The 15521-nt window shown below is 49.5% G+C and overlaps 1 protein-coding gene across 1 annotated transcript; it reads left to right on the top strand.

Annotated features, from left to right (window-relative positions):
• Window positions 1-1333: 1333 nt before the first annotated feature.
• On the top strand, window positions 1334-14941 carry WDR45B (WD repeat domain 45B). Its single transcript, XM_069032252.1, has 10 exons — window positions 1334-1502; window positions 6051-6125; window positions 7868-7969; window positions 8563-8650; window positions 9178-9272; window positions 9554-9744; window positions 11544-11629; window positions 12421-12522; window positions 13015-13136; window positions 13439-14941. The coding sequence occupies exons 1-10, from the start codon at window positions 1436-1438 to the stop codon at window positions 13543-13545; spliced, it is 1035 nt and encodes a 344-aa protein (XP_068888353.1). The 5' UTR covers window positions 1334-1435; the 3' UTR covers window positions 13546-14941.
• The last annotated feature ends 580 nt before the right edge of the window (window positions 14942-15521 follow it).

Here is a 15521-nt window from a genome sequence, read left to right as displayed (position 1 = left end):
ATTACCCAGTCTCTTGGCTGCCTGAGGAAACAAAATCTCATAAAGATGCAATGTGATTATTCTATTTTTCATATATGTGTGAGTACCCAAAGAATACTACAGCAGCTGGTCTATGCAGAGCTCCGGGGCTGCACTCAGCTGTTGTGCACTGAAAAGCTGAGCTCCCTTCCCAACAGAGCTGGTCACAAATCCGAGATGCGGCATCTGCGACGGCACAGAGCGAGCACAGAAAGAGAGGTGAACACACAGGAGGGACGGGGAACAGCTGGTGTGGGTGTAAGCACAGCACAGGAGTTGGAATCCACCGGAGTCTGGGCTCCAGCTCATCATACAGCCATGGAATAATTCGGGTGGGAAGGGACATCACCAGGCTGCTGGGTCCGTCCTCTTGCTTGAAGTAAAATTACAATTTAACTCCAGTTAGAGTGCTCAGGGCCGTGGGTCCCGAGAACTTCCACATTTTCAAGACGTATTTGTGGTGTTGGTTGGGTTTGGGGGTTGGTTTGGTTTGAGTTTTTGTCAAGTCAGGGAATCGCTATTTTAGCGTGTCCTAACCTCAGCTCCTGTGTTTTTAATGGTTTAATGTGAAAGTTCTTACCGAACAGTCCTGTGCAGCTGGGAGGGGCCCGAGCCGCTCATTGTCCCCTCCGGCCCGGCGGTCAGTCCCGGCGGTCAGTCCCGGCGGTCAGTCCCGGCGGTCAGTCCCGGCGGTCAGTCCGGCTCTCTCCCGGCGGTCAGTCCGGCTCTCTCCCGGCGGTCACTCCGGCTCTCTCCCGGCGGTCAGTCCCGCTCTCTCCCGGCGGTCAGTCCCGGGTCAGTCCCGGGGTCTCCCGGCGGTCGCTCCCGGGGTCTCCCGGCGGTCAGTCCGGCTCTCTCCCGGCGGTCAGTCCCGGGTCAGTCCGGCTCTCTCCCGGCGGTCAGTCCGGCTCTCTCCCGGCGGTCAGTCCCGGGTCAGTCCCGGGGTCTCCCGGCGGTCAGTCCCGGGGTCTCCCGGCGGTCACTCCGGCTCTCTCCCGGCGGTCACTCCGGCTCTCTCCCGGCGGTCAGTCCCGCTCTCTCCCGGCGGTCACTCCCGGTCAGTTCCGGGCCATCCCCGGACGCTCCCGCCGCCGCTGCCGCTCGACTACTCGGCGCTCCTGTCGCCGGTGGCTGGCTGGGCTCTGCGCTCGGCAGCGGCGCCTGGCAGGGCCGGAAGCAGCCGCCGGCCTGTCCGCCTCGGCCCGGCGGGACTCGGCCGGACTCTGCTCTGCTCGGCCCGGCCGGACCCGGTCCGGCTCGGCTCCGGCGAGCCCGGCTGGACTCGCCTCGACTCGGGCGGGCTTGGCCCGGCTCGGCTCGGCTCGGCCCGGCTCGGTTCGGGCTCCCGCGGCGGGGCTGAGGCGGGCGGGCGCCGCCATGGTGTGAGGGGCGGGGGCGAAGGGGCCGAGCCGGAGCCATGAACCTGCTCCCGGCCAACCCCCACGGCAACGGGCTGCTCTACGCCGGCTTCAACCAGGACCACGGTGAGCCTGCGGGCCCGGGCAGCCGGGTGGTGCCGCGGCGGGGCGGCGGTGCAGAGCCGGGGCTGGGCTGGGCCGGGCCGGGCCTGGGGCTGCGGCGGCTCCCGGCCCCTCACTGCGGGGTCCCGCTGGCGTCCCGAGGCTGCAGCTTCCGTAGGGGATGCCCCAGGTACGGCGTCTGTAGCTGCTGGAAGGAGCCGGGAAGGCCGCTGGCAGCAGGAGGGTTTAGTGGTTCTCCCGTTGTTTCAGCACTGGTGCGGTCGTGTGTGCGCCCAGCGCTTCGGAGAGTTGGGTGGGTGGGTGGCGGGGAGAGGAGAAGGAGCAGGAGCAGGAGCAGGAGCAGGACCAGGTTTGTTGGGGCTGCACTTGGCTGCCCCCCCTGTGTGGCTCTGTCAGGCTCCTCAAAGCCTGTGCTTCAGGGGCTTCTTTGGGAACTGCCCACAGTTCAGCCCTTTCTCAGTGTAAGTATTCCACATTCAAAATCAGTGGTGTAACTGCTTTTCTTTCGTTTTACCTGGTTTGTATTTTAAAAATTGTGGTTAACACTACTAATCACACTGGCAGGCAAGCACTGATACACAGACCACTGTGAATCTCCACTGCACCCTTGGCTTATCTTTTCCCTGTGTTAGAGGGGAAGGCCTGCTCCAGAAAGGGGGTGCATGTGCCTCATCCTGCTTTTGCAAGACAAAAATAGCACCAGTCTTATGAGTAAGTGTCATTTTTGTGGGATAAGGAGTAGAAGCTCATCATTTTGTAACATCCTTTTGCCTTGACAAATAATATTCTTGCTTAAGACGCTCTTGCAGCTCTGTCGTTGGAGACTGCAGCTGTTGAAGTTGTGTGTAAACACGAGTTGTTCTGTTGATTTTAGTCAAACATCTCTGATGACGTCTTGGCAATAGCACACCAAGCAGGTAATGAGGTGTGAGCATCTTGGCAGCTCTCTTCCTGCTATTCCATAGACTGGAAAAGAATAGAATAGTCTGGTTTTCAGCAGCTCTGCACTTATTTTCATCTTGCCTCTGCAATGGAGATGGAAAAAGATTTTTTGAGGACGAGCTTCATTTCAGATCTGCGGGGTCTGTAACGGAGCAGTGGTATTGGTGCTTGGCTTGTAGAGCTGTGTAAGATGAAAAGTTTCTCTTTTATTGCAGAATGCCTTAAGATCACCATTTTAGTGTAAAACTTGTTTGTTGCAAAGGCTTCCTTAAGTTCTGTAGCAATAAATGCAAGATAAACCCCTTTTTTGAATAATGTCACATCCAAAGCACCTTGAGGAATTTGTCTTGGGAATCTGTGAGCTGGCAGTATTCATGTCCCGTCCTACCTCACCTGGCCAGGCAATTGAGTGATGACAAAAACCATGAATTAAAAAACCAATTGGCTTCTGTTTGGCAGCTCCTGGAGCTGTTCCTGTTAGGAGTGATGACGTTGCACTGCAGGTAACACAATGACTTTTTATCAGTTTAGGGCTCTTCTAAAGTGCTGAAGGGCAGGTGATGTTTGGCCACCCAAAGGAGAGCAGAGAGGAGGGAAAGCTCCCTGCTTCCTTCTTGCTTCTGCCGGGAATAGAACGTGAGTCACTTGGGTGCCAAAGCTCACAAGTGTGGGAGTCTGCATGTACTGTCACAATAACCTAATTTCTTAGTAATTTAAGACTGGCCAATCCCACAAGGATGGGAGAGCAGGAGGAATCATCGAAGAAGTCTCTCTGGGGCTGAATCTCCCTGACTAGCAAGTGATAAAAAAGCTGTGGTTGTTCTGCCATGAGCCTCCCTCACTCTGAATTGAGTGATGCTGGTTTTATATCAGGTGCCTTTGCTAATTTTAGGCTTTAAATTAAAAAAATAAAGAAACAATGTAACACAAGGAAATTGAAGTTGTCAGTTGTTTAAAGTCAGAATATTCTGATTTTAGCTTCTCAATTTTGAGACTGGGAGCTCCTGATTTCGGATCCTTTTCTAATGCTTTGAGAAGGACACTAAAGTGCTCTTCAGAAATGCAGAAACAAAACATCGTAATAAATGGCCGTACCTGTAAATTCCCTCATGTCACTGTTGCAGCCTAAAGCTGGTTTGAAAACTGAGGTGTGGATTTGTTTTGGTGTTGAAACACTTGACTTATGTATTTAGTCTTCTCCAGTGGGCTGGACTGCTTTGCTGTAGTACCCTGCAGCGTTGGTAGCATTCTGTGCTCTTGACCTCAGACAGCATTTGTGGGGGCAAGGAAAACCACCATGGCAGAAACTCTCCTGGACATTGTCGCTTCCCTGGACTCCCCTACTGCCACTGCGGGACCTCAGGCCCTAAATCCTGCAGGTTTCTCTGTGCCAGCATGCCCTATCCAGCTTGTGGCATCTTCTAGGCTGGTCATTAATTTAACTCTTCCTTTTTCTGCAGATTTGGAGAAACAAAACTCATTCTGGCCTCACTGGCACTGGCAGCAAATAGCACTTTTACTGTAGGAACAAGCATGACTGTGGGTCAGGGAAATAACTCTGTAATCATTACTTTTTTTTTAAAAAAAAAGGATCTGAGTTATCTTTTGTCAGTGGCTTTTCAGCTCATTTGTCCCTTCTTGAAACAAGAGGTGCACTTCCCATGGAAGGAAATGAACCTAAGGAAGTGTTCCTTTCTCTGACAGCCCCTTCCAGTTCTCTCACATGGAAGGGCTTACAAGCTGTAGCCATCAGTTGTGATTCCACTGGTAACAAGAGTCAGTCAGATGGGAACCACCAAGCTTCAAAGCTGCTCCTGTGACCTGGAATTGAAGGAGGAACAGGAATCTTCCTGTATGGTTTTTTTCTCGTTTGACTCAGGGGTTGCCGTGCATGAGAGCTTCATATCTCTGTGGGTAGTGATCGACCATGTGGGGAATTTCACTGTTACTCACATCACCATGTTCTGGTATGTTGTCTTCAGTTAAAAATGCGGATATTCCCAAGGCAGTAAAGCAGCCCACGTCTTAGTCATGAGGTTAGTCCTGCAGAAAGCTGTAGTGGCACTGCAGGAAGTGTAAAGTGTGTGTTTGATTGCATCAGAAATGCTTCATTTGGATTGTTAGGAGCTTCTGGGATTAGCACAACTCAAACCTTACAGCGCTTTCTTACTACGGAACAGCTGCAGCATCCCTTCCCTTTGACTTTTCTGAAAATACAATATGGGAGTAGAAAACTGTTGCTGGAAAATAATTATATGGATCAGCTATGAGGAATAGATCGGTTCCCATCCTGTACAGCAGTGCTTTATGTCGAGGGGAAGGTTTCCCTTGCAGTTTGCTCCCTGGCTATCCCGGTCGTGTCCTGCCCGGGGCGGCGGCTCGGTCGTGCTGCGAGTTCAGGGCAGCTCACACAGACCCGGCTGCCAGAGGGAGCCAACACTGAGAGGGGAGAGCAAGTGAACCGGGTTCTATCAAAGCCTGTTTCAATATGGTTGCTAATCTTGTTATAATTCTTACATTCACATTAGCCAATTCGTGTGTGTGTGTTTATGTATGCAAACAAGAACTTTGTGCACTTAATTTGTTACAAGATCTTGGACGGGGTGAAGTTGTACCTGGGAGTCTTTCGGGTTAAGGGCGTAGGTTTTTGTGTTTTGTTTTCTTCCCCCACATGCCCTGTGATTGTTGGAGTATTGAGTTTGGGGAAGGGTTGTGTTTAGACAGAGCTCCTCAGCTTTTATTTGAGGGGTTCAAATCATTGCAGTACATAAGAATAGAACCAGAGTAACTGGAACTTATGTTCCAGTACCTCAGAGATCTTTACCTGGATTTTTGGTACAGTGCACAAAAATTGTGAGCAACCAACCTGCCATCAGGCTGCTGCCAGTGACAGCAGCTTCTTGGTGACTTGTCATTGCTCTGACTTCACAGTGGCATTTCCTTGTAGCAGTGCCTGTGTTCATCTGTTAGCAGGGAAAGGAGCAGGACAAGGGACTGGCAGTTTAATAGATTCTGCTTAGGAAGCACATGCATGCTTCTGCTTGAAAAAGTAGCTACAATTATTTTCCAGAGTGTTTTAATCTGGCTTCTGCTTATGTCCTGGGTTACACTTCAGCTATTGGCATATAATTATTGGCATGGTACAGCAGTCAGCTCTTGTTAGCACAGTTGGAAAAGCTGTTTGATGAGCACTGTGCTCTGGAAACATCTACAGCAGAGTCATAATCATGAGGTGAATTTGGATCTATTAAGAAAGGAGGGAGCTTACTTCATAACTGTTGGACCATAAACATTAAAATGCTGGTTTCCTGCACTCTGTAGTGCATGGGACAGGATCCAGGTAGGTTGGGAATTTGTTTCCTTTCCTTCTATTATTTTCTTACCTGCATAAAACCAATAACAAGACATTTCCACCAGGCCAGCATAGAGGACAACTTCTCTGAAAGATTTTCACTTTCCATCACTAACAGAGCCTGTGAGTGCTCTTCAGCTTGAGTGTAACCATGCAGTTGTTGAGTAATGCTTTCCTAACCCTCTGGCTCTTGCTTCCTTCTTGAGTGTATCTGGCAATTACTATATATGTGTATATATATGTGCTTTTTACCACAGGATGCTTTGCATGTGGAATGGAAAATGGATTCCGAGTTTATAATGCAGATCCACTCAAAGAAAAAGAGAAACAAGGTAAACACTTACTTATTACAGCATGTTGCTCTGTGTTGGAAGCTCAGCCTCCTCATTTTTTTACTGACTGATTCTTGCTCAGCTTTCACTTTTCCATCCCTGCAAGGCTTTGAATAAAGCCTCAGGAAAGGCTGCTCCTGCTGGTGCCACAGGGCCTCTCACTCGTGCCATTGCCTGGTAAAACGTCTCTGTGCTGTTAATTTGCACAACTGGCTGATGAGGAGTTGTGTTTGCTGTTGCTGATGTTTGTAGCCCCGAGTAGGAGAGGCATTTCCTGGCTATTTACGAGCAGGAGGAGTCGCTCCCTGCAGCGGTGTTAGGGACCCAATCAGAAGTTGTTCTGTTCTTGTGTGGTGATCTGGATGATCCAGTGTGGCAGTAAGACTCCAGGCTTTTTCCTGGAGATCTGAATGTAACATTTCTCATACTCAAGAGTATTGTCTGCAAGAGCACTGAGAGCTCAGACCTTTAATGCTCTAAATCTTACCTTCTATGTATGCTTTAAAAATTTGGGAGGATCTTTTAATGTGGTAAAGCTACTCCTGTGTCTTAACAGAAGTCAGGAGATGAGCTGTGTTAACAGTGGAGCTTTTTATGAGGAAGCAAACAACTCAGCAAAACTGAGTCAAAATATGGGAAACTGAAACTGAGCCATGTCATTCTAACCCTAAATATAGGAAGTGAGCTGCTAAACAGGTTTCCCAGCACTTTCAGCCTGTGGTGATAAAAAAGGATTTAATAAGAGGAAAAATGTACTTAAACTAGCAATTCCTAGGAAATCAGGCACACTTCCACTTGCTACTGCTGTAAGGATTTTAGTCACTGTTCACATGGCCAAAGCTGATGAACTATTTTCTGCTCTTAACAGTAAATTCTTCCGTAAGCAACATGCCTTGGGACTGTCACTTGTGGCAGTGTGCTCAAAGAGTCAGGATTTAGCCTGAAGTCCTGTGGAGTTCCTTGTCAAAACTGTCCCTGCCAGTAGCTCTGCATGGAGATGCTTCCAGGACTCCTGTGGTGAAAAGTTTCTTATGAGTCAGATTGCCTTTTCCCTGTGGATTCTGAGAGCTCACAGTGAACTGGCTGTGTAGATACACAGATACCCTGTTCATTGTTTATGTAGCTTTAAACCTGCCCAAGATACTCCCAGCTGGAGCTTGTCCATTTGATTTTCTCTGTAACCCAGTATGAAACCAAGTCTTGTTGCAACCCCAGCTTGTGTGTCTTACATCCAGGAGTTCCAAGAAATTCCCATCCAAGCATTGCCTGTCAGACTGGTACAGCACTGTGTTCAGTGCTCTAACATAGATTCAGAACATATTACACATTCTTAAATTGTTTCAGGTTATCAGTTGTAAATATTGTAGACCTTTTTGTCACAGTGATAACACTTCTTCATAGCAGAATGCGCCGTCCTGCTTTAATGGAGTCAAGAGGAGGATCTGGTGCAGAAGGGGGTAGTGTTCAAATACAACTCTTGAGGAAGGAAACAGAACTCAGAAGTGCTGTTGAAGAAACCACAAAGGCTTGCATGAAATCCAGGGCTTTACTGCTCCAGTATGAAGAACCTTCAAGGATCTACATTCTCTGGTTTTTAAGGGCAGCCAGGGTAGGAAGACACTGTTCTTCTCAGGTGCCTGAGAAATGTGCTGCATAACACGAGCTTTTCTTGTAACAGTGGTAAAAATGAGATGGCAATTTAACAGGTTCTGACAGTTTTAAATAAAACATTTGTCTTCCAGAGTTTCTAGAAGGTGGTGTCGGCCACGTGGAAATGTTGTTTCGTTGCAACTATTTAGCACTAGTAGGTGGAGGAAAAAAGCCGAAGTACCCACCCAACAAAGGTGAGCTCGAGGGATGGACTTTGCAAACGTCTGCCTTGCCCCTGTGTGGCACTGCCCAGAGAACTCCCACACCCAGGGCCATGAGCTGATGTCCTGAAGGTCGGGTGAAGGGGATGTTGCAGCAGGTTTAAGTCACCGTGGTGCAGTGAGTTGCATCACTGCTGTTGCAGTGCTGACAGGCTGGTACCTGCAGTGACTGCTCTCCAAGGCCTGCTGACCTTCTCACAGTGAACTCTGCAAGGAGCAGGAAGCTCTCTGCCTGGCAAGCTTTGTAGGAAAATGTACTACCCTTTTCAACTTCTGCATGATTTCTTTTATAAGCCTCAGAGCAAACAAAAAAGCTGCTTTTCTTTAGAAAAATGTATCTTTATTGTCAGTTTTTGTGGTTGGAGTTGACCAGCTCCTGCCTACATGAATTGTAGTGAATGAGGGGGTTGATATGTAGTGGCTCAATGCCTTCTGGTTAGCAAGATGCCTGTCTGCAGCTGCTTAGCCATTGGGTGAACCTGCTGGGGAACTACAAGCTGTTATAAGGGAGCTGTGGATCTTTGAATATGCCTTGATGGTCTAATGCAATCTCTGCACTGTTCTAGTCATGATCTGGGATGACCTGAAGAAGAAGACTGTCATTGAGATAGAGTTCTCCACAGAAGTCAAAGCGGTGAAGCTGCGAAGGGACAGGTGGGTACAGCAGAGGGGCCCAAACACCCAGCTTGGCTTTGTGCTCCTACTTGTTTCCAGCTGCTCGTAAACAGAAAAAGATCCTGCTGTAACACCAGCAATTGCAGGTAAAACAGGCTTTTGGGGCCAAAGCATGAGGTGTAAACAGGCCACAGTTTATGTATACTGGTGTGTGAAGCCTTGGTGAAAAGCTTACAAGACTTCGTGGTCCCCTAATGTAGGGAAATATTCTCCTGTGGCTCCTGCTGGTTCTCTAGGTATGGAGGAGTGTGAAGAGAATTCCAGCAGATCCCTAGAGCAAGAGCAGCTGTGAACAGCTGGAGTCTGTGTATGCGTGGGTGGAGGGGCTGGATAAAAGTGCTTTGCAGGCTTATCATTGCGTGGCTGCTGAAGGCTGGAGAGTCCTGTGGGGGAGGGCAGGAAGAACATGGCTGTTAAATCAGTTGGAAAGCCTTTGCAGGTCTGAATGAATGTTTGTGTCCCTGTTTTACCCTCCCCAAGTCATAGGAGCTTCTGGTTTGTTTCAGAATTGTGGTTGTCTTGGACTCGATGATTAAAGTTTTCACATTCACACACAATCCCCACCAGCTGCACGTCTTTGAAACCTGCTACAACCCTAAAGGTTAGTTGTACATGTGGGCTGGGGAATGGAAGGAAGTTTATTGTGTTCTTGCCATGCCATTTATCTTCAGCTGCCTCAGTCACTTCTTTAGAAGTCATTAAACACTCACTGCACTGCAGATGATGTTTTGGGATACTGCACTAGCCATTAAAATGAGATTCTGATTTTTTCCATGGGTGTTTGCTTATTCTGAAACTACCAGTATTTTAGAAACTTACGTTTGAAAAGTTGATTAGGTAATAGAAATGGTCCAAATTTTTTTTTTTTTTTTTGTCTTTCAGGTCTCTGTGTCCTTTGTCCAAATAGTAATAATTCTCTTCTTGCATTTCCTGGAACACGCACTGGGCACGTGCAGATTGTGGATCTGGCTAACACGGAGAAGCCTCCTGTGGACATCCCAGCTCATGAAGGAGTCTTGAGCTGTATTGCTTTAAACCTGCAGGGAACAAGAATTGCAACAGCATCAGAAAAAGTAAGAATGATGTCCCCTGCCTCTGACTTACTGTGTGTTCTAGGGTAGTGAGATAAAATAGCAAGTCACATCCTGTGGAGGAGAGACACAGAAATACCTTCTGGGAAGATTTGCCACTGAACTGTGCACTCCCAGTCTTTCTTTATCTTCACTGCTCCTCTGGGATGCCCAAACAGCCAACAGCCAAGGGCTGTGCCTGAGGTAGCATTTGTTTTAGCTGACTGTAGCAGTGATTCTTCAGTGACATTTAAACACAGCTTGGCCCAAGTAGTTCATGTCTTTGATGTGTTCTTCAATAGATACTGTTAATTTAAAGAAAAAAAGTGGTGGGGGGGAAGCTTATTTGCATTCTTTCACCTTTATTATCTTCTGCCTAAATTTACTCCAAACCCACTGGCTAAAGAAATACTTGCAAATAGTTCAGTTGTACTGGCGGGCTCTGTTCTGCTCTGGCTTAGCCCCTGTTACAGAGCAGGATGGCATGAGCTGCCCCCCTCACACAGAAATGGAGTGTGTGGCCACGTGTTACACGGGGCTAAAGAGACAAGACACTGACAAGAACCTGAGGTTAGGATGCAGTACAGATCCCTTGTGCTGGGCTGAGGCAGAGAGAGGCAAACGTGCCAGACCTGCCTTCTCCCTGGGAACCACTGTGAGGCTGCCAGGGCATTCATCTCCCAAGGGAATGTCAGGCAGATGGACCCATCTCCCTGAGGCAAGCAGAGCTCTTGCTGCTTTCTTCCACTGAAATGAGTTTCTTAGGGACAAGCCAAATTAATCCAACGAGTCTCTGTTTCACATAGTTTCTACTGCCCAGCCTGTCACTCAAACAGTTAAAAAAACAAAATGTATCCCAAGTCTCTCCTAAGCTTAATGACTGCATGTCTTCTAAGCAGGGTTCTAAAGCTGCCAACTCCATTGCTAAATAGAATCATTATCTGCTGCGTTTGTATTAAACATTCCTTGTTTTGCATAGAGAAGAAGTTCAAACAGCTTTTATTTTCCAACTGAACTAGGAGTCTGGGCACAGTCAGCAAACATCTCAAGCCTGTCTCTTAAGTCAAAACTAAACTGGCTTTACCAAGTCTTTCTCTGCTGGGTTGTTACTTCCTGGTGTGTGACTGGAGAGCTGCCTCTGTTAACTGGGTGTGTAACAGGAGCTGCAGGTGATGAGGCACAACCCAATGTACACCCAGTCCTCATCAGAGGAAGGTACCCCTGATTTGTTGATCCCTTTATTTGAGACTCACTGGCTTGCTCTGCTGTCAAGCTGGGTTTACTCCAGCTGAAGGACAGTTTCCCAGTGCAGTGTTCCATCACCTGACTGGGGGGTGCCTCAGATTTGGATCAATACAAATCATGAGTGTGTGGTAACTGCTTCTTCTAGATTATGTCAATTGAACCAATTTTAAGACAAGACCAGCCACAGCTTGATTATATTTAGTGGGAAAGAATTGCACAGCATCAATGAAAAATGGCGTAGTACTGAGGGGAGCATGGCAGAAGTGACCCACAGGTCCTGGGCACACTCTGCACCAACCAGAGCCTTAGAACAGAACTGAAAGAGACTCCTGAGTCACTAAGTGGTGAGATTGTACACTAAGGCATTATAACATTGTGGTGATGGTGTGTGGGGGAGCCAGTGTTCTTCCCCAAAATTAAGAGAGATTTGCAAATCTACCAAGAAGAAAACGCAAGCAGTGTGTGCAGGGGCGTGCTGGTCAGACACAATTTTAGGATTCACAGATGTAAAGACAGTCTTCTGCCTCTCCTAATACAATGCTTGATTCCTTTCCAAGGGGACCCTCATAAGAATATTTGATACTTCATCAGGGCATTTAATCCAGGAGCTACGTCGAGGATCACAAGCAGCCAATATATACTGGTACGTCCAGCTGCTTCTGCTGTGCCATCTCTGGGTCTGGCTGTGCTGAGCCCCTCAGCCAGCACAGGATGGGTGTGGTATCCCCAGCACTCAGAGGTCCCAGGGCTGCTCTGGGCCTCTGCATCTCCCTCTGGGCGCACTGCTGGCAGGGGAAGGCAGGAGCTGGGAGCTCTGTGAAGCCTGGCACAGCTTACAGGACCAGGGACAGAGCTGTGGCTGTTGCCAGGCCGTGTCTCTGCTCAGCCCAGCTGGGAACTGGGGGATGCTGAACTTCCCACTGACACCCAGGGAGTGCCCTGATGCACTTGAACACTGCTCAGGGGACTGGGGCGAGCTCGGGGGCGAGGGGAGCTTTATCACCACATCCTGCTGTGCAGGGGGGAGCACCCAGGGCAGAGGTGGGGCTATTCCAGGAGCAGGGAGACTCTCTGCCCATTCCCCATGAAAACTCCCATTCCTGTGCTGAGCCCCACTGTGGGGTAGCAGTGTTGCACGTTTTGCCCACTCCTCAGAGCAGAGCTCGTGTGTTTCCTTCTGCCAGAGTGACCCACACCAGTGGTGGCCATGTCAGGGCTGCTGCTGCTGCTGCCACTGCAGGCCCTGTTCCATTGCAGCCTGTTCATCCCAAAGCAGCCCTGGGGTGGGGGAGCCCCAGCTCCTCCCGAGGAGCTGTTACCACCCTGGCTGCCAGGCTGGCAGCTGCTGTGCACAACTGCAGCAGCAGAACTGTCTGTGCCAGGGCTGTGGGTCTGTCCCAGGAGAAATCCTGCAGCTGTCTGTGTTCTCTGCAGTATTAACTTCAACCAGGATGCTTCCCTCATCTGCGTCTCCAGTGACCACGGCACAGTCCACATTTTTGCTGCAGAAGACCCAAAAAGAAATAAGCAGTCAAGGTAGGGATGGAGCCATGCTGAAGCCCTGGGGGGTCCTTGAGCTTTGAATTGTATTTAAAACCCTGGCCCTGTCACTCAGTAGCAAAATCTCTACACTGCCAAGGTGGAAAAATTTATCTGCTGGGCTGGAGTGAAGCTGCAGATTTAGGACTCTCTAGTAACTGCCAAGTTCCTGCTGTCCTTTGTGGGGCTGTAGCATTTCAGTAGAGGGTCAGTGTAGGTTTAATAGGGTTTAGCCCCTCACATACTTTGTGGACACTTTCCTCTACTAAAAATCAATTCTTCTAGCAGTTTTTGCAGTCACTTAAAGCCAGCAAGGTAGTTGTAGTGTCTCCCTTCCTGAGAACGAGAATTACTCAGGTTATCTGATACTTACTTAAAGATAATAACAAGCAGTGTGAACCCTGCACCTTGTTCAATCACTCCAGCAGCTCTGAATCCCCTCCAGTCAACACCTTACCAACCTGTTAATGTGTTTGTTTTCTCTTTCAGTTTGGCCTCTGCCACCTTTCTCCCCAAATACTTCAGTTCCAAATGGAGTTTTTCCAAATTCCAGGTTCCCTCAGGCTCTCCGTGCATTTGTGCCTTTGGAACAGAGCCAAATGCTGTCATAGGTGAGTGATGGAGGCGTCCCCAGGTTCTGGCTGGAGAACCAGGCTTTGAACTGTGCTGGCTTGGAGGGAGGGAACACTCTGCTGAGACAGGGCTGTGTGTCCCTGCCAGCCAAGAGCTCTGGCTGCTCCCACTGCCCAGGGAGGGAGGCACAGGGCTGGCACAGCACGGGGCTGACAGGGCTGGTGGCCCAGGGGTCCCTCCAGAGCACCTCTGTGAGCCTGAGGGGCAGGTTACGCTGGAGCTGGAGAAGAGGAAGGCGCCTCTGGCACAGCCCCACTGACCCTCCTTGTTTGTGTTGCAGCAATATGTGCAGATGGCAGCTACTACAAGTTCTTATTCAACCAAAAAGGGGAATGCTCAAGGGATGTGTACGCTCAGTTCCTAGAAATGACAGACGACAAGCTTTGACTGAGTGGAGGGGAGTGTACGGGTCAAAATCCTGCCTCGGCCACTCCGCACCTTTGAGGGACAGTATCTGAATGTCCAGTACTGATCCAGAAGTTCAGCAGAGCTCATGGAGAAGCCTGGCTCAACATGATCACAAGCAGCTCTGAAGTAGTGGACTACATATGTTTGTTCTCATTTCTGCAAGTATTCATCATTAAAATCTCTTTGGGTTACTGTCACCAACTCAAGTTTTCAAGATGTGGCTTTCAACAAGCTTGTGCCTATTGGGTTTCTCTTTAGTCTAAACTGTGACATGACTGTAGCTCCAACATGAGTGCCTGCCACAGGGAAAGCTCTGTGGGGGCTGTCCACACCTTCGGCCGGCCCTAGCAAAAGGGATGTGAAGCCAGAAGATTTTAGGCGTTGCTTTACTTCCACTGCATGGCTGGGAGTGGGGGAACGCTCTGGGTCATGCTTTCTCCACCAGCTTGGCCAGGAGCAGGAGTCCTGCCTCTCCCCTCCCCCGGCACAGCTGAGGGAACAGAAGAGGTGACAAGGATGGAGCAAGGGACAGCTGTAGATTGACTCCTGCTTGTCCTCTGACCTGGTGCCCGGGGCTGGGTGCTGGTGGTGGTGTGGCCTTGCCCGTGCTGCTTCAGGTGAGGGATCAGCATTACCCGTCCAAGGTGCCAAACTGTGTGGAGCAGCTGGAGGCACCTTTAGGCAAGGGCTGACCCAGCTTCCCTCTCCTCTGTGAGCACAGCAAGCACCCAGGGCTCCTGTAGTTGTAGAGGTGATTCCTTCCATAATCCAACAGTCGGTACTGGTGTGACAGCTGTGAAACTGCTGCCAAACTACTGCCAAACTGATGCAGTTGGGAGGCTGGAGAGGCCACATACATGTCCACCACAAGAACTGAACAAGGTGGCAGGAAGTTCCATGTCTGCAATGGCTTTAAACTTGCAAATTTGTCTTATTTTTTCCTTTGAGCTGTCGCATATTATTGCTCCTGGCCCAGGGACACGTAGGTTAGACTGAACCCACTGACTTGTACACTCTTCCCCAAAAATTGTTACCCTATTCCCTGCTGACCTAAGGCACAAGCTCCTAACCCAGAACCTGAGATAGCCCCAAGTTTGGCATCTGTGGCACTAAACACTGGGGCAGGGAGGTCTTGCTCTCCTGAAAGCTAATTTCACGGATGCTTCAGCCCTGACACTCTGTGACTTCAGTTGCAAACTCTCTAACTTTGACAAGTCCCTTTTAGTGTCATGTAACCTACTAAGGACTAACTTACCATGTTGATGTCAAGGTTGCATGTTGCTTTTATGCGTATTTAACCACAGGAATTGTTTTGCACACTTATTTGTACTATGTTATTTCTTTTAAATAAAAGTGACTAACTTTGCTGTATTCACTGATGGTCACAGCCACGGTTTCCATTGCTCCAGGCTTGGAGGAATAAACATGTGAGGCAATAGTGGTGGCTGGTGAAGGACAGGAGCTGAGCCCGCTGTGTGAACAGGAGACAGGAGCACTGCCTGGGACATGTACCTTGTTCTCTGCCCCAAAACAAGTCCAACTTCCCAGTGCAAACCAGTTCTTGTTCAGTACTTACCCTTCAGCCCCAGTGCTGGGCTGAGGCTCCTCACCCTGTAACAGCTGGACCAAGAGGAGCAGTACCTGGAACCGTCGTCTCCCCAGAGGAGGACGCGAGGGGACGGCGCTGGGGCCCGTCCCCCAAGGGTGATGTAAATCCCCTCTCGCTGTGCAGATGGCAGCTGGTCCTGGTCCCAGCACTGGGACTCGCCTCAGAGCACCAGGAACCTCCTGACCTCCACCATCCAGCCTCCTGCACCTGCTCCAATGGCTTTGCTGGTCCTCAGCTGCTGCTGCACCAACCCCCTGCCCTCCCGTCCCAGTTCTCCAAGAGCTGACAAGAGACTGAACACATTTCTGGGGAAGATTTCAGCTTTACCGAGCTTGTAAAACTTTCC

Source organism: Aphelocoma coerulescens, chromosome 18, assembly GCF_041296385.1.
Source record: "Aphelocoma coerulescens isolate FSJ_1873_10779 chromosome 18, UR_Acoe_1.0, whole genome shotgun sequence".
In the NCBI taxonomy this organism is placed as follows: domain Eukaryota; kingdom Metazoa; phylum Chordata; class Aves; order Passeriformes; family Corvidae; genus Aphelocoma; species Aphelocoma coerulescens.
This window is presented reverse-complemented; position numbering and strand designations above follow the sequence as displayed.

Excerpts from the sequence above, each read along its gene's own strand:
- WDR45B (XM_069032252.1), top strand. The coding sequence starts at position 1,436 with ATGAACCTGCTCCCGGCCAACCCCCACGGCAACGGGCTGCTCTACGCC. Across the intron at positions 8,651-9,177 it reads GTGAAGCTGCGAAGGGACAG|AATTGTGGTTGTCTTGGACT; the intron begins GTGGGTACAGCA and ends GGTTTGTTTCAG. Across the intron at positions 11,630-12,420 it reads CAAGCAGCCAATATATACTG|TATTAACTTCAACCAGGATG; the intron begins GTACGTCCAGCT and ends TGTTCTCTGCAG.